The 23003-nt window shown below is 39.6% G+C and overlaps 1 protein-coding gene across 7 annotated transcripts in view; it reads left to right on the top strand.

Annotated features, from left to right (window-relative positions):
* Positions 1-936: 936 nt before the first annotated feature.
* The window catches only part of rims1a (regulating synaptic membrane exocytosis 1a), a 549448-nt gene continuing 527381 nt past the window's right edge, over positions 937-23003 (top strand). For all 7 annotated transcript variants that reach the window (XM_073056477.1, XM_073056478.1, XM_073056481.1 and 4 more), the window contains exon 1: positions 937-1215. In XM_073056477.1, the coding sequence (XP_072912578.1) occupies positions 1079-1215 (137 nt within the window). In that variant the 5' untranslated portion in view covers positions 937-1078. The remainder of the gene's footprint in view (positions 1216-23003) is intronic.

Consider the following 23003-nt stretch of genomic DNA (forward strand, 5'->3'; position numbering starts at 1 on the left):
TAGATTTGAAAGGGGGGGGAGGGGAGAGAGAAACACCAGGTGACAGGTGAAACCTGGAGGGGGAGGGATGAAGCAAAGAGCTAGGAAGTTGATTGGTGAAAGAGACAAAAGACCACAGAAGACCCCTCCCCCCATCAGTTAGAAGAGGCAACAATCTGAATGCATGGACCACCTGGCTCAAGAATAACTTCTATCCCACAGTTGATTGGACCAGTTGTATAAATAAAATGGACATCTCTTGAGCATCTCATCTAACTTGTCATGACTTGCACTTTATTGTTTGTCTGCACTACATTTTCTCTGTAATTAGAACACTTTTGTTATTGCTTTTCCTTTGTACTACTTCCATATACTCGTGATGAAATGATCCACATGGCTGGCATGCAAAGCAAAGCTGTTCACTATACCTTGGTGCATGTGACAATTAAAAATCAATTTACCTGTCAAATCCATGCTGACCTTCAAGTATCTATGCTAATCCCAGTTACCAGCTCTTGACCATTAGGCTACCATAAATCGATGACTTTAGTGCTCATCTTTATACTTAAATGCGAGAATATCTGCTTCCAACACTCGCACGGACACTCCCTTCCTCAGGTTCCCCACAAATGCTTCCACCCTGAATCCCTGCCGTCTAGTTTTAGGTCTGGTTTGGGCAGGGAGATCCAGCGAAGGGCGGCTGGTGGGAGAGTAAACGGGCTCGGGGTAAGTTGGAGCGTGTGGCCGGGGCGGCAGCAGGTGTGGGAACAAAGTGGTGCCGGGGGGCGGGGGCGGGGCCGGTGCGTTGGCGGTGGACGGAGAGCGAGGGAGGGGCCGCGGGGGCGGGGCCGGTGGTGCGCGTTACCCGCTCCCGGGCCGGGCCGCGCCGCGCGCGGAGGGGGGGTTGGTGGGGGGTTAGGCCCCGCCCCGCCCCGCCCCCCTCCTGCCCACCTTGCCAGCGCCCAGCCGCAGCATCAGCACCGCGCTGAGCCGAGCCGTGTCGAGCATCAGTCCGGATTGGGCGGAGGGCTAACCGTGCGACTGCACCCTTCCTCGGCGATCGCAGTGGCTTCTGGAGTGCGGCCGGTCGGGCGCGGAGATGTCGGCCTCGTTGGGCCCCCGCGCCCCCGCCACCGTGCCCGACCTGAGCCATCTGACTGAGGAGGAGCGGAGCATCATCATGGCCGTGCTGGACCGGCAGCGTGAGGAGGAGCGCAAGGAGGAGGCGATGCTCAAGTAAGCGCCGTGCGTGGTTCCTGCCCCAGGTGATGCCCGGGGCTCCACTACTTCCGTTGGCCGGCCGGCTCTGGTCGGGGGATGGCCGTTACCTGGCGGGATGGGGTCGTGCCACCCAGTCCGAGCCCAGTGTGGCCCCTTCCATTCCGTTGATGCCGTGGGGAGTCGGGTCGGCACTGGTGCCGTGTGAGATGAAGGGGGGCGGTAGTGGAGTCCGGCCGTATCCCGGTACCCCGACCCGGCGACGCCGATCTCTGCGGCTGGGCTGCCCTGTCCCACCCCGTTCCCCCGAGTAGCGCACCCTGTTGTGTGGGAATTCATGTTGTCTCATCCCATTATAGATGTGGGTGGGTGGGATGCATTTGGATGGGGTGGGTGTGTTTAAAAAGACACCATTAAATCTAGCAAGGCGAATACACTGTTGGACCGCTCCCATTTTCTTTCAAAGAACCTTTTTATTTACAATCTTCCATTAGTCTTTTTTCAAAAAAAAACTAATTTATTTAATCTGTTCATGTTCCAACTACTGCATCATAGTTTTGTCGTCTGCATTGGCATACATGTGAATTCAGTCTTTTTTTCAGAATTTAGAGTAATTTTGTATTGGCTGACCCGTAAATGATGTTACATTGTGGCTGAAACCTAGCTGTCAAAGCGCTTGCGTATGTTTAGCATTAAGTATTCAAGGCCCAGATCAAAGAATGCCACAACTGTAATGTGTTTCGTGATTATCTGTGGGTGTGTCTAATATTTTTATACCTGATGTTGTGCATAATCTTTGTTGTGTTTTGTCAATACTGCTAGAGTTGTTGGAAGAATTAAAAATATTTATTTAATGTGTCGAATTGTTTGGCAAAGCACTCAATTATGTTGAATAACATAGCAGTTTCAAACTAGTGGTCACTTCATTGATTTCAATTTCATTGTATCTAGAAAGGCCAACACTTCCTCTGCTTCCTTTGAAATGTCAGTATCTTCAATTCCATGTTATTTGTCAGGGTACAGTTGTGAAATGGGTTTGGATGGCTGACAATTTGTCAGTGATGTTCGGGAGATCAGGGAAATAAATTTAATAAAACAAGCTAAACCCTTGTGCAACAGCTTTCTATTTTGTATTTTATGTTAATTATGGGGTTGGTGTGTTGGGAAACAGTCCTATTGTTTAAATAATATTTTGTACAGCAGCATACATTGGGAAAGCAAATTTGTTTATCCTTACACTGATTTAATTTGTACATTTTTAATATTAGTTGTCAAATGAATGACATTGTTTTGTGGATTTAACTCAAAAGCTATCTAGTAGGCAACCAAAGGCTCTGAGAAATTAGCTAATGATTTTATAAGAGACTGAAATTTTACTTAACATTTTAAATAAAATTAGTCTTTACCTTAGTTTCCCTTGATTTCCTGCCAGAATTCAGAATATGCTAGTACTCCTTAAGTTTTTATTGGATGAACAGGGATTTCCTTTAACCAGATGTCAGAAACACTAAACCAATTGTCGTCTTCTTCTGCCACAAGCACTTTTTCCTAAACCTCCAAATCCATACTTTTTAACTGTTTGGGATTGCAACATGAGCTGTGGAGCCCACCCATACATTGATAACGAGCACTTTCACCTCCATGGCATTGCGGACTCTGCCGTGATTCGTCTAATCCTTTGCTGATATCCGTGTTGTTTGTACCCAATGTGTTTAACTTCCAACAATCTACAGGATGTCCTTGTTTGTTTTTCCCTTCATGAGAGTCTGGTCTTTATCTCTTCCATATCTTAAACCCTCCAGGAAATCTTGCATCTCAAATTTTTTTATAATGACTCATTATGTTTTAATGTACCATTAATGTACTTTGACAGGTCACAAGTATCACCTTTCCCTTTCAAAGTGTCACGTCTAATGCTGTTTTGTGATAATGCTTCTGTGCATCATCTTGGGACATTTTGCAGCAGCTACATAAGTACAACTTGTTTTTGTTGATTGTCATGATGTTCTTTTGCATTTAAGTGTTCACTCCACAATGTGTTTTAATCTTGTCCATGAAATGGGAAATGGTGAGTTTAATGACATCCAGTGCAAACATCTTTGAGCATTATTGATGTATTCAAGATTGGTAAAGTATCAATTCATTGGAGAATTCAGCAAGATCATATGATATGCTAATTTTAAAAGATGTAACATTCAAGTAGTTAGGAATCTGTTCTGAAATATCTAGATTTTGTTTATTTTAGTTTTAGGATTCATGTTCTTAATGTGACAAAAGTGAAAATGTGACAAACGATCGTTGAGATTGGACATGCTATCAAAAATTATGGGAAGATGGCAAGAGAATGGGGCTGAGAGGGAAAACAAATCCGCCATGATGAAATGGTGGAGGAAACGTGATGGGCCAAGTGGCCTCATTCTGCTCCCATGTCTTATGGCCTTATTTGGTATGGGTGCTTATTATCTAATCTGAAGAACTGCTTGTTATTTAGCCACACAGCATGTTTCATCTGTGGAATATGGTTGGTATCTTGACTTCCCTCTGCCTTTATTTGCTGATCGTGTCCATGTGACTATGCATGTCTGTTGATGAGCTGGTAGGAAATAACCAGATCAGCAACTACTGTGCCAAAAATGTATAAACAACGGCTGTTTACGTTGTGAAGCTCTGACTGCAGTATTGGGCAAGTGGGGAAAATGTAACAATTAGTTTAATTTTTTATCTGTGTGACAAATTGCATCTTGTGTTTCTGTACACCATTCAGGTATTATCTGTTGCTTGGTCTGGTGATCTGCTCTGATACTGATAATATTCTATAATTGTATAGCATGGCAGTGGGTTGGTTTGAAAAGTCCTATGTTTTGTTTTTGATTTCATGTAGTGACTCGCACGATTCACCTGATAATTTGCTACCTGCACAAAACTACTGTCATAACCAGAAAAATCATAGGGATGAGAGAAGGCTATTTGGCCTGTTTGAGTCTATTCTGTCAGTAAATTAGATCTTCTTCGGTCTGAGCACCAACTCTGGTAAATTACCATGTTTCCATATCTCTTGTGTCACTCTTGTGCACAATTCTGTCCATCCCATTTAAAGAAAATTAACTCAACTCATCACATAGCTCACCTTGATCTGGATGAGGATGCTGAATGTCAGAGAAATCAGTTAATATTCACACTTTCATTATTGCCAAATCTGCCAGGAAATGTTTATGTCTGCTTCTTCTTAGTAGAAGACAAAATTTTTTAATGTAATTGTCAGTGGCCTATATTTATGAGACAATATTCTTATAAACACATTGAGGTTTGGGGCTATAATGTTTAAAATATCTTCCTGAATATCAGAAAGTGCCTTCCTGATTATTTGAACCAACCAAAAACCAAATTTTCTGAGAGTGTCAGCAAGTAGTCTTGCAGATTTGTACTTCACTGGAGCTAACTTTGAGCAGACAATCAATCTGAAAGTTCTGTGCTATGCAGATTAAATCTGGTTCCAAAGTGTAACTATAAGGTGTGTGCTTGAGGCTGCTTTCGGATGCTTTGTTGTGCTAGAAACAAGAATCACACAGAAATGACCTAAATAAAGACTGCTGTAGTGTAAGGCTTATATAAAAGATCTCTATGCTAAATTGGAATCCATACATCCTCTTGTGGGGTGTATATTTGTTGATAATCCATGGGGTTAGTATAATTAGAATTGGGACATATTCTTGCAGAATGCAGTTGCTCACAAATTGGTTTGGCAGCATGTTTTCCTCTTTGTGGCAACAGTTCACACTTAGCCATTTGGAGGCATTGAGTGAGTCACATTGGTTTTTAATTCCACATGATATCATAAGTTCTGTATTGCTAATTAATTCACTATAGAAATCTCAAACAGATTAAAAATAGCACAAAGAGCATTCCTTCTATACTATAACTGCCTATACTTACCCCTGTTTCTCATTAGGGTTAGGTTGGTAGATTAGAAAATAACTAATGAGGTAGGTTTCAAGTCAGTCCCTCATTGTGTTGCTGGGAATGGAATGGAATCTGCCAGTCTGTGCATTGATAAGTAGTAGCCTCTCCTTTCAGTGAACCACGCTCTGCTGGGATTTTTCAGCTCAGATGATTGATTTTTGTGGCAAGAAATCTCAGATTGAAATAGACCTTGGAAAGCAACAGTGGTGTGTGGTTCATTCTGGGATTTGGAGTTATTAACTCATGCAGTATGGAAATGGGCTCTTCAGCACACTGTCTGTGCTGAACATTACCTATTTTTTTACGCCAATCCAACAGTAATGCCTCTTTTTTTCATATTCTCTCAATTTACTGCCCTAGATTCTACTCCTCCCCACTTCCAAGCACAATAAGGGTAACTTGCAGTGGTCAACCTACATGCATGCATTTCAGACATGAGAGGAAACCCATGTAGTGAAATTTTGCAAGCTCCATTTCTACTGGATATATCTGAGGTCAGGATTGAACCCAGTTCTGGAGTTATGAGACGGCAGATCTACTAGCTGGTCTACTATGCTGGTGGGGAGGTGGGAGGGTGGAATGGGTATGAGAGCTACCTTCAATTTCAAGTGATGTTTACTTGATGTTAAGTTTTTATTACTCCACAAGAAGTAAATACACCTTCTGTAACTGATATTAAATAAAACGTACATGCTGGAAATACTGAAATAGAGAGAAAATGCAGGAAATGCTCAGCAAGTCAGGCAACAGCACGTCTTTATAGCAATCCTGGCCTTGCTTTTCGGAGAGATTCCTTTCTCCCATCTGTTCTTCCTTACCCTCTCAGCCATTTAAAGTTGACTTGTTTCCCTCTTTCTGATGATCTTTGACTTGACATATTAATTCTGTTTCTGTCTCCATAGCTGCTTTCTGACCTCTAAGTATTCTGAGCATTAAGTAAATCTTCTGTTTTCATTGAGGTGAAAGTTCATTTAATTTGTGAAATCTACTGAATTTGGGGAGGTTAACCTGCATCAACCATCTTTGCTGCTTTGAACCAAAGACCAGTAACAATAAATCATTAATATTAGATGGAACACTGTATATGGATTGATCGTGTGGATAGTCAGAGGCTTTTTCCTGGGGCTGAAATGGTTGCCATACGAGGACACAGGTTTAAGGTCCTGGGGAGCAGGTACAGAGGAGATGTCAGGGGCAAGCTTTTTCACGCAGGGAGTGGTGAGTGCGTGGAATGGGCTGCTGGCAATGGTGGTGGAGGCGGATACGATAGGGTCTTTTAAGAGACTTTTGGATAGATACATGGAGCTTAGAAAAATAGAGGGCTATAGGTAAACCTAGTAATTTCTAAGGTAGGGACATGTTCGGCACAACTTTGTGGGCCAAAGGGCCTGTATTGTGCTGTAGGTTTTCTATGTGAAATGTAAGGCTGACAAAGATAAAACTGAAGCATAAGCATATAAAATATATTTTGAAGAAGATTAACCCACACGTTATAAAAAAGCAGAACAAAAATCCTGTTGAGCACATGGTTATTTATAATCTTTGGGAACAAAAATATTTACTAATGAATGTAAGTACAAAATCGTAGAATTGTACATAACAGAAATAAGATCTTTGCCGCACAACATGCATGCCAACCTTTTTGCCTGTCCATACTATTCCTATCTGCCCACTTTAGGTCTGTCTCCTTCAATGTCATGCCTATTTAATTCTTTGTACAAATGTGTCTTAATGTGTTAATCCAGCACCTTCTCTGACAATGATTTCCAGCTATCACCCACCCTGTGAGGATGTCTGTCTCACTGGGGTGGGGTTGCGGATGGAACCTTCATGCTCGGATCCCCTCTTAAACTCCTTCCTCTTGCTTTACACCTATGCTCTTTTGTTTTTGTTACCCCATTGGAGGGAAATAAATTGTAACTTCTAAATATGTTCTGTGGAGAGTATAACAATTGGCTGCATCACAGCTTAGTATGGAAACACCAATGCCCTTGAACAGAAAATCCTACAGAAAGTAGTGAATACAGCCCAGTCCATCATGGTAAAACTGTCCCCACGAATGAGCATATCTACATAGAGATCATCAGGGAACCCTCCCTACCCCCCTCACCACCACCACCACCACCCAGGACATGTTCTCTTCTTGCTGCTGTCATCAGGAAAAAGGTATAGGAGCCTCAGGACTCGCACCACCAGGTTCAGGAACAGTTATTACCTCTGAACCATCAGGCTCTTGAACCAGTGGGGATAATATCCATCAATTTCATTTGCCCCATCACTTAACTGTTTCCCACTACCTATAGACTCACTTTCAAGGACTCTTCATCTCATGTTCTCAATATTTATTGTTTATTTATTATTTTTTCTCATTTTTGTATCTGCACAGTTGGTTGTCTTTAGCATTCTGGTTGTCTGCCCTGTTGGTGTGGTCTTCCATTGATTCTATTATGGTTATTGGATTTATTGATTTTCCCACAAGAAAATGAATCTCGGTTGTACATGGTGACATATATGTACTTTGATAATAAATTTGCTATGAACTTTACATAGTACAGAACAGTTGCCTCTACAATTCTGTGGCTGTAAGTTTAGCAGCAGAATCTTGGTTCACTCCATCTGTGGTGATTATTAAGCAGCTAATATGAGAAATAGAAGCTATTCAATAAGTTCATGATACATTTTTTATCTTGGCACCATTTCCGTACATTAACCCCATAATCAATTGAATCCTTAAACATCTGGACATACATTGGTCTCTATCAGTGATATTCTTAGTGACTGAGCCTCCTCAGCCGGCTGGGGAGATGGAGAATTCCAAAGATTTGGTAATCTCTAGGTCAAGAAATTTCTTCTTCGTCCCAGTGGTGAGCTTCCTATTTTCAGAATGCTAACCCAGTTTATCCCAACCCAGCCAGAGGAATCAACAACTCTGTATCTACTCTGTCAATCCTTGTAAGAAGTTTCACTGTTACAATGAGAACACATGCTTCAAAAATGCTAGAGTACATGCCCAGTCATCACAATCATGTGACAAGTTCACTATCTCATGAAACGATCTGATGAACCTTTGCTGTTCTCCCTCTGTTGCAAACTTATTAGAATATAGTACGTCACAACCTTCTAAACTATTCTAATGTCAATCTAATAGCCCTCCATTTTTCTTTCATCCATGTGCCTATCTATAAGTCTCTTAAATGTCCCTAATGCATCTGCCTGTTCCACCATCCCTGGCAACGTGTTTCCGCACACTCATTGTTTTTTTTAAAAGAACTTCCTCTGAAGTTCCTTCTATGCTTTCCTCCAATCATCTTAAAATTATGCTCTCTCATTCTTCTAAGTAGAAAGATCAAACCTGTTCACCACAGCCATACCAGAGCCCTACTTCATCTTTATTCTTGTCCTCATTTACTTTCCTAGTCACTTGATTTATGTGTACATTAACTTTCAGTGATTTATATGGAAGGACACCAAGTCCCTCAGAACATCAGACACCTTTCAGTTGCTCATAATTCTTAACATTCTTAGCTTTTTCTGTTTTCAGGGAATGGCACTTTCAGTTTTTCCAGTTTGTATTCCATTTGCCATGTTCTCACCTGTTTAGGTAATGTGTTGGTAATCTCCCAAACTGTGCTGCAACTTGCATCTTCCTTGAAAACCTTTATCTTTGTATTACCTCAATGGCGTTCAAAATGATAGGTTCTCAGCCAGAATACAGTTACGCTATTGACTGCAAGAGTGCACTTACAGGACAAACAAAAAAGTTACCCCAAGCCAGGGCTGTCCCTGAATTAATCATGAGCAGTATAAGTGTACAGCTTTACATTATTTTTCAATCCAGGATATATAGTATGTGCTAGTTCATATTTGTAAGTTAGTGGAGCATTTCTTCACATTGCTATGGATGGGCTATCAGCACAAATTCTGATTGTGCTTCAGAGTACATTCTAGGCCTTAGTTAATGAAAGGAAACATTCTGTGCCTTTTTTTAACCACCACCTATTTTCCCTGAGGAATGGCTGCTTTCTCACAGTTCAATCGTTCCATGTTCAATCCTGACCACCAGGTGGTCATTTAGTTTTGAACTGCCTATGGGATCTTGGTGGTGTCAAATTTCCCATGCAACCTATTTCATTAGTTGTAAAGTGCTTTGTGCTATTGTCAGATAGTGAAAGTTAAATTGTGCTAAATCATTCTTGGTTATCTTTTTGCAAGTATGGTGTTGGAGAAAGTATTTTTGTGTCTCATTGCATTTCACCAAAAAATTTTAGTGTGTCTAAAATTTTTTCTCCAACACTGCAGAACGTTTATGACAGCCACTCGAAATCTTGTTCCCATTATTGTTGGTGAAACCTAACCCAGACCAGACAATGATTTTGTAGAGAAAAGACCCTGCATTTCTAGTTGCCTGGCACTTTAATTCATCAGCTACTCCCACTTTGACCTTTTTGTATGTGCTTCTATTATAATGACGCCCAGTGTAAATTTGAGGGAATGGAGGGAAAACAGCCTCTGGGTGAATGGATTATAACAGAAATGACCAGTTCCAATAGAGATAGAAAAAGCAAATTCCATTAAAAATTGAGAATTAGACATTGAGTCCAGAAGGCTTAAACATACCCAGACAAAAGATGTGTCATTCCTCAAGCTCGCTTTGAGCTATGTTATAACCATTCATGAGGCCACAGAAAAATGGGTTAGGGGAGAAGCAGAATGATGTATTGAAGTGACAAGCAGCTGGAAGCTTTGTGTCATTCATCTGAATTAAAAGCAGGTTCTCCACAAAGTGATGCCAAAACTTAATTTGGTCACTTCAGTGTGGAAGAAACTCCATTGTAAACATTGTATGCAGGATATTTGATTAGCAGCGATGGAGAAGAATCAGAGTTCTATCAGGTGTAAGTGAAGGTCACCACATCCCTCATCCTTGCCTATTCTGGATCCACCTAGACATTCTACTCTATTAGGCAAAGCAGAGTGAAAATGCTCAGTGGCTGAGAAGGTCTCTTCTTTCTGTTACAGGAGCTTTTGTTAAACCCAGAGAACAGAAGGTGAATGGCAAATCTTGTCACAAATGATAATTAAATAAAATATATTTCACCCGTCAAGATTGCTTATGTAGGGTATTCCTTTTTCATTCTTCCTTTAGATATTGCAATGGTAGTTTAGTGAAGTATTTGAGGGGTGACTAATTTGAACAGTGATCTTTAAGATGTTTTAATTGGGTTACTTTGCAAAAACAGACTTTCATTGCAAAAAGTTGTATTTACAGATTAATTATGTATTGATAAGGAGTGGCAAACACTGCCACTGACAAGTGCAGACTTGTTCTTTCATTGACACTTAGGCACTTGCTTGTGTATACACTTGGTTACATGTGTCTTTTTCCCTCTTGTTTCCATTACCTTCACCCACCTTCACAGATCTTTTACAGGACCCTCTGTTCTGAACCCTATAATTTCTCCAATCTTCCTATTTCATCGCCTCTGCTCCTTCAGTTTGCAACTTTCCCTACTCTGGCTTGTTACCTGTCAGATCACTAGCCATACTTCTGCCTCTTGGATGTCAGATGAATTCTGGTTGTGTAATGGATTACTCAGCTCTTCTGGTTAACTGCAAAATTTCTGTTTTGCTTTCTCGGTGTCCCCATTCCTGTTTTAGCTGTCCCTCAGAACTAAAGATTGTTGAGCTGGCTGCTAAGCCATTTGTGAAAGCTATAGACCCTCTACATGGGCAAGAAGTGCTTGGTGAGATGAGATATATATAATTTTGACTACTCCATCTTAGTTTTGAATGGTGATTGTCCCAGGACTCCCAAATATTGGTGAATATGTTACCAGGAAATTTGAAAAAACATTTATGTACTGTTCACCAATTTCTTGCTGTGATGAGATTTAGAATGGAGTGTCTTTCGTGGGAGATATGCAGGTGACTTGGCCAGGTTGAGCCAACTAAGTGTAATTACTGTTTCAAGCTAGGCATGTTGTCCAAAAAGACGACGCCAATGTCAGTTCACTTATTATGCCAGTGATTCTTTAGGTTTTGTGGAGATACATTAAATACATTACCTGTACTTTGAGGTGACAGCCTATGTATTCTTTAATCTATGGGTTGCTAATGTTCTTTTGTTCAAGAGAATGGTGATGACATCACATCGTCAGTAGGGAAACTAATAGAGAGGATTCTTCAGGATATGATTTATAAGCATTTGGAGAACCATGGTCTAATTAAGGACAGTCAACATAGCCTTGTGTGGAGCAGGCCATGTCTGATTAATTTGATTGAACTATTTGAGAGGTGACATTTGTGATTGAAGAGAGAGAGAGAGAGAGAGAGAGAGAGAGAGAGAGAGAGCAATGGATGTTGTATCCACGGATTTTATTAAGGCATTCAACAAGCTTCTGCATGATATTCTCATCCAGAAAATGAAAAAAAAAGGTGATCTGGCTGATTGGATCCAAAATTGACTTGCCCATAGAAGTGGTGGATGGGTCTTATTTTGGATGGAGGTTGTGATCGTTGGTGTTCTACAGGGATTTGTACTGGGACCTCTGTTATTTAATGTATGATTTTGGATAAAAATGTTGTAGGTAAGTGAATCAGTTCACAATCAACAAAAAGATTGGTGGCATTGTGGATGGCGTAAAAGATTAGCAAAGGGTACAGTAGGATATTGATCAGTTGCAAATCTGGGCAGCTGGAGGCAAGTGTGAGCTGTTGCACTTAGAGAGATCCAACATAAGAGTTCACAGATAATGTAGGACGCTTTACAGTGTTGATGAACCTAGGTTCTTGTGGTTTGAGTACATCGCTCCTTTAAAGTAGCCTCATAGTTTGATAAAGCAGTAAAGAAGGTGTATGGCATGTGTGCCCTCATTAATTGAGACACTGAGTTCAATAGTCAGGAAGTTATATTGCAGCTTTATAAAATTCTGTATAGGCCACATTTAGAGTATTGTATTAAAATCTCATTATAGGAAAGATGTGGAGGCTTTGGAGAGGGTGCTCAGGTAGTTTGGATTTTTCGGGTTTAGAGGACATACTAGGAGAGGTTCGACAAACTTAGACTATTTTCTCTATAGTGGCAAGGCTGAGGGAAGATTTCAAACAAGTGTATAAAATTATAAATAAAGTAGATAGCCAGTATTTTTGCTCAAAATTCAAGTGTCTTGTATTAGAAAATATTAGATACATGTATTTAAGGTAAGAGGAGATGATTACAATGGAAATATGTTGTGGATACCTGAAATGTACTGCCAGGAGTGGTGAAAGGGATAAATGGCAAATAAGTGTGTAAGATACTCTGAGATAAGCATTTGAATATGCAGAGAAGAGAGGGATGTGATCCATGTACAGGGAAGAAAGATTAGATTAATTAGGAGTTATTGGTGTAATTTGTTTGGCACAACATTGTGAGCTAAAGGGACTGTCCTGTGTTGCGCTGTTTCATGTTCTATATAGGAGGGCAGGAAATCTGTGCTGTTCACTGTGGATTGTAACTATATGTGCTGTGTGTGACTGTATGTACTGTATTTCACCTTGGCCCAGAGGAACGATGTTTCATTTCTCTCTATACATGCATATGGTTGAATGACAATGAACTTGAATTTGTGATCTTGGTGACAGGTCTTGGCCAGCTAATGCTTCCTTGTTTGAAAATTTTTAAGTGCTCTATTTCCTTGTATTTGGCTAAATATTTTTGTGGGTTTTTTTTGAAGCGGTATCTCTAATGCAGGTGAAGCAGGTTTTTTTGGACTTGGGATTGTTTTCCAGGAGCAAAGGAAGCTGAGTGGAAACCTGAAAGATGATCAAATTGAGGGAAGTGGACAAGCAGATGAAGGAAACTTTTTCCCCCCATAGCAGAGGTGTCTGTAACCAGATAGCATACATTTCAAGTGAGGGGTAGGAGGTTTAGTGCAGATATGAGGAGGAAGTTTATTCACTTAAGAGGTGGTTGCAATCCAGAATACATCACATGAATGGGAGGTGGAGGGATGTACTCACCCAACATTAAAATAGTACAGACCATCCTTGGGTAATAAACGGGTCAGGTTTTTATCATTGTCTATTAGTTGATCCTGTCTACAAGTCAGAAAATAACCAAATGTTAATAGTATTGTAGTAAATGGCATCAGAAGTACACACGACTAATGGAAGGAGCAATTAGCTAAAAGTGGAGTGAGGGAGCAAGGAAACTAGTTCTGTTGTTTGTAGGAAAAAAAGCATGTTTTTACATTGAACTTTTGAATTTATTAATATTATAGAAGATTGTTCATATGTAGGGGTGGCTGTAAGTCAGTGATGACCCGTATATGGATTAGAGTGTCGAATTGTTATTTTTCTTGTAGTTTAACTTTCCTATGCTTGCTTATTTTTTATTAAGTGTGTAATTGTTCAATGAATTTCAGTAATTGTAGTATTGCTGATTCTGTATATTTCTAGAAGTTTCTCCGCAGCCTGTGTCACCAACTGATCCTGATTATTTCATAGGGTATTCCTTATCACTGGAATGCTTTGTTACCTCTCTAATCTGAGCTAGTTTTTCGTGCAAGACGGCTGTAACTTTTTATGTTTCTATTTTTTTTATCCACCTTTGTTCTTTGTCCTGATAAATGGCCATATCCTCACCAAGATTATGCCTCATTCCTGACTTCTGAATTACCTCTGGATCAGATATCATCAGATCCAGCACAATATTGTAATGAATGTCATGAAAAGTACCTAAGACTGATGGGGAAGAACAATTGTTAAAAGTGAAGAAAGAGAGAGAGTGTGTACTGTTGTTTATAGGAAAAATATGTTTGTGCACTGAACTTTTGAATTTATTAATACTATGGGAGCTCGTTCATATGTAAGGGTGGCCATAGTTGGGTCTTCAGAATTCATTGACGGTCTGTATTTAGACCAAAAATGGCTTTGGACGAGTCTGGTAATTGGGAATAATATCTATGGGTACTTGATATTCCCCGTGGACATAGTGGGCAGAGGGGCCTGTTTCTGTCTGGTAGAACGCAATGACTGTAACTTTATGACTCTGAAACTGGCAGATAACAGAGGCTTTATCTCAGGATACTAAAGACTATGTTGAGGAATCTGTTCTCTGACAGTTTTGAATTATTTACGTCTGAATACTGTGACCTTTGATTAAATATATTTAAGGCTGAGATAAATATATTCTGGATTATAGGGAAATTGAGATAATAGGAGTTGGGAAAGAAAGGGAAGCTTCAATCAAGATTAATTCAGCCATGATGGGAAGGGGAAGATGTTTCAAGGGGCCAGATGGTTGACACCTGCTCCAGTTTCTTTTGTATTATTCTATAAAAAATGGAATGATCTCATGAGTACAGACATAAATCTAAAGTAGATATAGGCAAATTGATGGAATGGGGAGACATAAAGCTAAGTTTAACTCACTTAGGTAAGAAAAACAAAGATATGGATAATTTCTAAGAGGGTTACAGGGAAAAATGAGCTGGATGCTTCTGTTGAGATTTTTAAAGGTGGCAAGATGGGCTATAATTTGTTTCTTTTAAATGTCCAGTTCGATTCCCAGGCTTTGTGGGAATGTGGAGGGAAAGAGGTTATCTTGAATCTGTGCAAAACACAGTTGACTGTAGCTGAACTACTGTATACATTCTACTATTACCACAGCATATGATGGCTATAAATTAGAGATTTGGAGAGAGTGCCAGTAAGATTTAATAGAATTGTCAGAGGGATAAGGAACTTCAGTCATGTGAATAGATCGGATAAATTGGGATTATTTTCCTTTTGAACAGAGAAGGTAAAGGGGTAATTTGATAGATCTTCAAAAAACATTCCAGAGAATGGATAAGATAAATAAAGGGTTTACATTTGCACAAAAATTGAAAAGCAAAAGATCTAAGATTGACTTGAGGAACACAATTTTCTTGCTTTGATTTGAAATACACTGTCTGAAACAGTGGAGGAAACAGATTCAATCATCACTTTACAAGAAGTTAAATTTAAATTAAATTTTAAATGGTATTTGAAAGCCGGGGGGGGGGGGGGGGGGCGCGAAGTGTCCAGGTGCATAAGGAAAGAGCTGTCAAGTGAGTTAGACTGGAGTTGTCTTATTGTTATTGTTTTGCTATTGTTTAGATGATCTCAATGTTTTTTTTCATATTATAATGATTTTTATCATGTATCCATTGTTCTTTGACCTACAGGAATTTAAGAGAAATAGTAAAATATTGTAAATGCTGGAAATCTGAAATTGAAAAAGAAAGTGTAAGAAGCCGGCAGGCGAGGTTGCATCTGTGTTGAGCTAAACATTTGGGTTGGTGGCCTTTCATCAACCCAAAGTTCAAGGAAACTTTCAACTACAGTGGTACCTTCTGTCAGCTATGGTTTTGGCGTGTCATTTGAAGGAATGATGTATGTGTTGATTGCAAGTTTGCCTTTTAGAGAACCTGTAAGCTGTAGGTAAAAAAAAATAAATAAAACCTCCCACTTTCCCATAAGATTAATTTTTATTGCATTTTGTGTTGTGTTTCCATTTTCAGATTTGAATGACCATGTTTTAGTATAAAGAATGAAGCATAGATTAGCATAACAGTCTGGCACATGAAACAGGTATATTAGATGCAATCATGCAATTGGGACATTATGGGTTTAGTTGGTGTCATTGCTTGCTTAGTTCCTGCTACTTGGATGATGCCAGGTACTTATAGAGTGAAATATATTGTGGAAAATAACTGATGCAGAGTGTGTAAGTTAATCATTAATTTCCTCTTTAAAGCTGTAGCTACTTTATCAATAATGGGATTGCAGCAAAGTAGGCTCTTCCATTTTTTTGTATGAGTGAGAATTTTGTGTAATGGATGAATAAAGTGGATCTGTTTTGCGGGGATGCTTTTGGAGAAGGTGGAGTCTTTCCCAACTGAACAAACCATGTTATGCTTTTACCTAGGTGGACTAATCTTGTGATATGTGGTGCAGAAGTGTGTCACTTTTCCACAATTCATAAATATTGTGTCATCTTGCAGAGATGGTGAGCAGCAGACCAGATAACCCCACAAATGATTTGCAAAGGAAATAGTCAGAGTCATATAGTACGAAAACGGCTCCTTGACCCACACAAACATCAACCAACCATACGCATAAATTTTACAGAAATCCTGTTTAATTCTCCTTATGATTGCATCAGCTCTCTATAGATTCGACCATTTAGCTAAATAGTGGGGCAATTTACAGTTGTCATTTAATCTAGTTTAGCTTAGCTTTGGGATGTTGGAGGAAACAGAAGCATCCAGAGGAAGAACATAGTCATAGGAAGACAGTACAATCTCCACATAGACACTGAAAGACAATGACCAGCTATGCTATTTATGCCTCAGATTAGCAACCTTCAGTCTGGAATTGTGATACTGCCACAGGATTTGGATATATGGTGTAGGAGACACTGACTGATGAAAGTGGGGGTGGAATTTTCTTGAAACAAGTTACCTTTAAAAAGTTTTTTAAAAGGAACATGTTTTTTCATGCCCAGGATTAAAATGAATTTGTTGAAGTTGCTGGATCATGCATCTTGTCATATCAAGGGAATAGCAGTGAACTTCACTTCAATACTTCATTCCTACAGTTATGAACTATTTCTTGTTTGTAACAGATCTTGGAGGAGAATTTTAAAAAGAGGTTTGCATCTATATAATAATTATTTTAGCAAGGTGATATATTTTGAAGTAAGGGAAGGGTTGGACATGTATAATAAATATTAGAAACATTGGTGGTTAGACAAAAGGAGGATGCTATGTCAGGTTTGGCAGCCAAAATCAGGAAAATCCATTGAGTACATTTAAGGAAATCAGGAGGACCATAAAAAAAGGCACGTGAAAAAACCTTGACAGATCATATGTGTTCCAGTTAAGATGGCATCAAGCTATGATCTCCATTAATGTCATGGCCTCATACGTAGTTTTTTTTTCTTAGTTTGTAGCAATGGTTTTCAGGACAGCATGGGTAGCTAGGGGTCAAGTAGGTGTTTAGGAGCAGGGACGAAGGAGAGTTAGAGGTCGGGCAGTAAATGAAGAGTCAGGGCAGGGGTTAGAGTTTGGAGTCTGTGGTAGAAAGTCAATAATCCTGAAGAGGCCAGTGATCTTCAGGTTGGCCATCCCCAAAAGTCCCAGGAGAAGAACCTGCTCTTGATATCCCTTTTAAAATCTCTCTCACGTCTGATCTTAAACTTATGCACTCTTGTTTTTAGCACCCACTTCCTGGAAAAAAAGACGATGTACTTTATCTTGTCTATGATTCTTGTGATCTTGTACTTCTATCAGGTCAACCCTCAGTCTCCTATGTTCCTGGGAATGAAGTCCTAGTCCATGCAGCCTCTCCTTATAACTCAAGCTCCAAGTCCAGGCAACATCCTGGTAAATCTCATGTACTTTTTTTAACTTAACATCTTTTCTATAAGAGGGTGACCAAAACTGTTCTTTCTGCACTATATTTTCAAATATATAGAATAAATTATTATAATCTATACTCTATTTTATGTATTACTCTGTACTGCTATTGCAAAACAGCAAGTTTCATGACTTGTTAGTGATAATGATTCTGATTCAATACTTAAAGTGCTGCCTCACCCACATCTGTATAATTACAATGTAACTGCCAACTCCTATACGCAATGCCTAGACTGATGAAGGCCAATATGCCAATTGCTTTCTTCATCACCCTGTCTACCTGCGACACCATTTCAGCAAACTGTGCACTTGCACTTCCCAGGGCCCTACTATTCACTGAATAATTCCTCTGCTAGTTTGTTCTCCCTAAATGCAATACCTCATATTTATCTGGATTGAAAGCCATTTGCCAGTTTGTAGCTCAATACCTAGCTGATCAAGATCTCCCTGCAGTTTTTCATAACCTTCTACAATACCTACAACACTACCTCAATTCAGTTTCAATTTATTATCATTCAACTGTACAGATGTATACAGCTACATGAAACAGTATTCCTCAGGGACCAAGTGCAAAACACAGTAGATGTGTCACTTGTAGAACATAAAATAATATTAACACAGTAATATTTTGGTATCAGCCAAAAACTTACTAACTGTGCCTTGTACATTCACATCCAAATCCTTTTATTAATAACAAATATCACAGCACCAACCTCTGTGGCAAGCCACCAGATATGGGCTTCTAATTTTGAGAAACAGCCCTTGACCATAGCCACCTGCTTTAATGCATTTTAAGTTCTCCAGTACTTCCTCCATGTTCTTTCGTAAGTAGCACAAGACAAAATCAATCAATGGTACAGAAAGCAAAGAAGAGTTTAATGTAGAGACAATTTCTTATGTTGAATGATTTCTTTGTCAAGATGTGGGGAAAATTACTAAGCCCTATAATTTGAAATTAGAATGTTCTGCTTTGACGTTCTTGGAAAATGCGTGGAATGTGTAATTTTTAAGAGAATTTGCTCATACTATAACAAAGAGCGTTTTCAGGTTTTGGGATTGTTTTGGTGTGGTGTGCAGATTGTGCAATTGATATCCAGTTTACCCACTGTCAATAGATGGTATGCTTGATTTTGATTATTGAGTTTCTCTTCAAATGGAACAGTTAACCATCATAACTGGCATGAGCAGATTATATGCAGCTCTCTGGAAGGGTGAGAAATGCAGCAAGGCAGATATTTATCTTAAATGGAAGTACAGAATATTAAACAGAGAAGCAGATTTAAGCATTGGAACATTTTGTGAATGTACAGAGCAGTCAAGTTTGGAACCTGGGCCTTTCCACAGGACTGAAACTCCAGCAAATAGTCACTAATATCATCAATAGTGATTGGATTGCACCTTTGCTCCTTACCCTTGATGCAGGACCACAGCATCCCAAAGCCATTCCTCTAATTTTTTGTTCCCTTAATTAGCTCTGTCCCTTCCTAGCAATAACAAAAATAATAATACTGTAAAAGCAAAGGACATAACATGGTGGATTAAGTGGTGATCAGTTCAGTGTCATTAGTTACTGTCATTGTCTGTTGATATTGTTGTAGTCTCTCACTTAGATGACAGGTGCCTGTGCTTGCACCCAGATGTTGCTATGAAGTCTTGTGCTAGGTTCTGAAGTGGGGGTTGTTTATTATGAGACTGAGAATTTTGCTAAGAGGAGGACTTTTTTTGTAGTGAGCTTCCCCTAGTTCTTTCTTGCTAGGGATTGCTGAGCTTAGCAACACACACAAAATGCTGAAGGAACTCAGCAAGCCAGGCAGCATCTATGCAAATAAAAAAGCTATGGACCTGGCCTGCTGAGTTCCTCTAGCATTTTGTGTGTGTTGCTCACATTTCCAGCATCTGCAGATTTTCTCTTGTTTGTGATTTGATTGCTGATCTTAGCTCATTTTTGCTGGCAAAACTGATTCCACTTTTCTTGTTTGTTCCTTCAGAAGGTGCACCTGCCATCTTTGTGAGAGTCGTAGAGTTCTGCATGCATCAAGCATGCAACATTTGTCCCTAGGGTGTCCATGCCAGCAATCAAGTATTGATCTGCAATAATCAAATAATCTCATAGGTGACCTGTAGACTTGTCTGCAATAATGTTTCAAGTATTCATCATCTTAATATTAGTGAAGTGTGAGGGCACAGTAAAACTGATAATCTGTAAGATTTTTCAGAAATTAAAATGGTTGGTCATTTTTCTGATTATTTCCCACGTTCTTTTCTGAACTTGCTGGGGCCACTGGAAATTTATTGTACTACAGTGTATTTTTTATATTAAATGAATTATAACTGTGGTGCTCAAATTGCAGTAATATCTAGTAGTCTGGAAAAAATTGCCCATTGGGAACCACAAAATTCTTAAAACTGCTGGATTATAGGAGTATTATTTTTTTCTAACTCTTAAGAACCCTCTGGGCAGATTCTAGCCATTTTCTGGGCAAAATCAATCTTCTTAATGTTTTAACCCATAGCTTATGCCTCTGCTCATTAGATACTTCTGCTGTGGAGAAACATTTCTTAGTATCTGCCTTTTCTGTTTTCAGCTGACCAGATCAGCCTGCTTGTCTCACTCAGGGCAGCAATATCATGGAATCATAGAGAGCTAGCGTGCAACTATGCCTTTTATCCTCTGAGTCTCTGATAACCAGTTCATCCTCCTCATATTTCCCATCAATTATCTTACACATTTTATCACTTATCTGCACAGCATGGCCATTTGGGGTGGCCAAATGACTTACCAACCTCATTTCTGCCAGGCCCCAGGGCCACCTCTCTTTTTGTCAGTTTCTATTTCTGCTACATCTGTTCTCTAAATGAGTCATGCTACTGGGATTCTGAAATGTCCTCCTTCCAGATCTACTACAGTTGATGAAGTCTTCATGTAGAACTTCCGCATTTCTGCTGTCACCCCTCTCTCCAGAGGCAGAACAGAAATAAGAATTTCTGCAGTCCTCATTTGTCACCCCACCAGCTGCTAAACACAGTTCTGCCTGCTTCAGTGTTCTCTCTCTTCATGACTCCTTTGTTGACATCTGGTACTTTTCCCTACAACCATAGGAGATTCACTTCAGCTCCTTGTACTCCACCGTCCAGTGACTGAAACAGCCCTTCCAAGTCAGTCAAGGATTCACCTGCAGCTCGTCCAACCTGATCTATTGTGTTTGATGTTCATAATGTGGCTTCCAGTGAATTCAAGCATAGTATAGATGGCTGTTATACAGAGTTCATGCATGCAGTCTACATCAGCCATCTCGAGCTCCCATTTCATGTTACTTTAAACTCTTTCCCAGTCCCACAGTGACTTGTCTGTCCTCTGCTTTCTCCATATTTACTGTGAGGCAAAATACAGATTGGAAGACCTTCCAATATATCTCAAATTAAGCTTGTGTAGCTTCCTACCTGCTGATGAACATTGAAATTTCCAATTTCAGGTAACCCACACCCCCAGAGTTCTCCCTCCACACATACTCATCTGTATACCTGGTTGCCTTCTGTTGTCCATTTCTTCATCATTTCCTCCCTATCAGGTTCCACCTATCACCTACCAGCATCTATGATGCCTTCCCTGCCGTGTACTGCTGTACATTGTTCATCGTTTCCCTTGTCCTGATGCAGGATCTTGACTTGAAACAGTGACTTGCACTTTTATCTGCCACAGATGTTGCTTGACCCACTGTGTCCTCCCAGAATCTGTTTTCTGTTCCAAATTAGGGCATCAGTTTCTTTTGCCTTCAATTTATCAAATTGTTTTTGGGATGTGGAAGGAAACTAGAGTGGTTCCAACCGGTGGTTGGAAGCCCATATGATCAGAGTGAAAATGTGCAAACTCTGCATGGGCAGCGTTGGAGATCAGTACTAAACTCTATCTCAGCCGCAGTGAAATAGTGGGTCTACTAACAATGCCGCTGTTAAATTATCATTGTTCCTAAGCTATGAAAGCAGAATGGCATTCATATCTGAGACTTAAGATTGTTCTTTGGGCCATGACATTCTCGATCCTGAACTTCATTTCAGGGAATGGAAAGTGCTGTTATGTGGTTTTCTTTTAATGTGGAATATGAGCTGCCACATTGACCTAACAAAGTGATGTCTTGATGCAGAGGTAAAAATGTATATAGTCTGCTCTCACCATCATCTTTAACCTTGCCACAACGTGCTAATATCAATAGAAACTTTGTGGCAAGAATTTCAATGTTGGAAACTCTCAATGACCCCTCAGAAGTAGTTCTTCTCAGAGAGTGCCTAGCATACTATCTGACAAGATTGAGTCAACCAGGCCTCAGGGCCATAGTGATTAGCACCTTTAAAGAGACTTGAATCAGCACTGGTTTGGTGAGAATGGTCAGAAGCTAATTAACTGCTAACATAAGGCTTTCCTGCATTGGAAGCTGCATTACTCCTCCAAGGGAAGGGCTGGACTATCTCACAAAGTACTTGCATGTAAATCCTATCAAACATCTGCTCCATCTCTTATGGAGTCTACAGGTCCTGCATTACATGTCAGTTAGTTCAGATCCTGAGTGTTTTGAGGTTGACTTGCTTCCAGAAGTACCACCTAAGAGGAAGGTAGAATGAATGCCAGGGTGATAATTTTTGGACCTATTGGTAATTTGCAAGATATTCCATAAATTTAAAAAATACTATTTTCAGACTTTTTTTACATGAACTACAGAATTGATTTCTTTTTCTGCTGAAGCTAAGATAATCTAGTTAAGATGGGTTCATTACTGCTTTTGGTATTTTGGTACTTTATTTGGCCACAATTACTTTATCAGTGTTGTTAAGCTTCATGATACTCACCATAAATTCAAGTGTAAATTTGAGAGTCTTCCATTTATAACACTGATTTTAAATTATGATTAGTGCTCTGGTTTTTGACACCTACTCAAGTAATTAAATAAACGATGAGTTATTAAATACTTGGATGCCATCGTCCTGTGAACTTGATCATTATTTGGAAAGTGCAACCCTAGGAGTAACTTGAATGACCAAAGTTTTTACTTTGAAGTCTGATACAGCATTAGCGCTTAATAATGTAAGCTGTAAGAGAAAATTTTGAGATGTAAGAGGCAAGGACATCTTTTTAGAAGTGGCGCATTAAAAGCGCATTCAGTAGGCTAAATGATCTTTTATGTTTTCTGTACTGCAAGTTACTCTTGGAGAGTGGTATATTAATTTCAGAATCAGGTTTAATCGCACTGGTATCTGTTGTGAAATTTGCTGTTTTGTGGCAGCAATACTTTGAAATACATAATAAAAAATTAAATTACAATCAGAAATATATATTAAATAAGTAGTCCAAAAAGACAGCAGAAAAAGAAATAAAAATAGTACATGGGTTCATTGTCCATTCAGAAATCTGATAGCAGAGGGGAAGAA

Source organism: Hemitrygon akajei, chromosome 9 (genome assembly GCF_048418815.1).
Source record: "Hemitrygon akajei chromosome 9, sHemAka1.3, whole genome shotgun sequence".
In the NCBI taxonomy this organism is placed as follows: Eukaryota; Metazoa; Chordata; class Chondrichthyes; order Myliobatiformes; family Dasyatidae; genus Hemitrygon; species Hemitrygon akajei.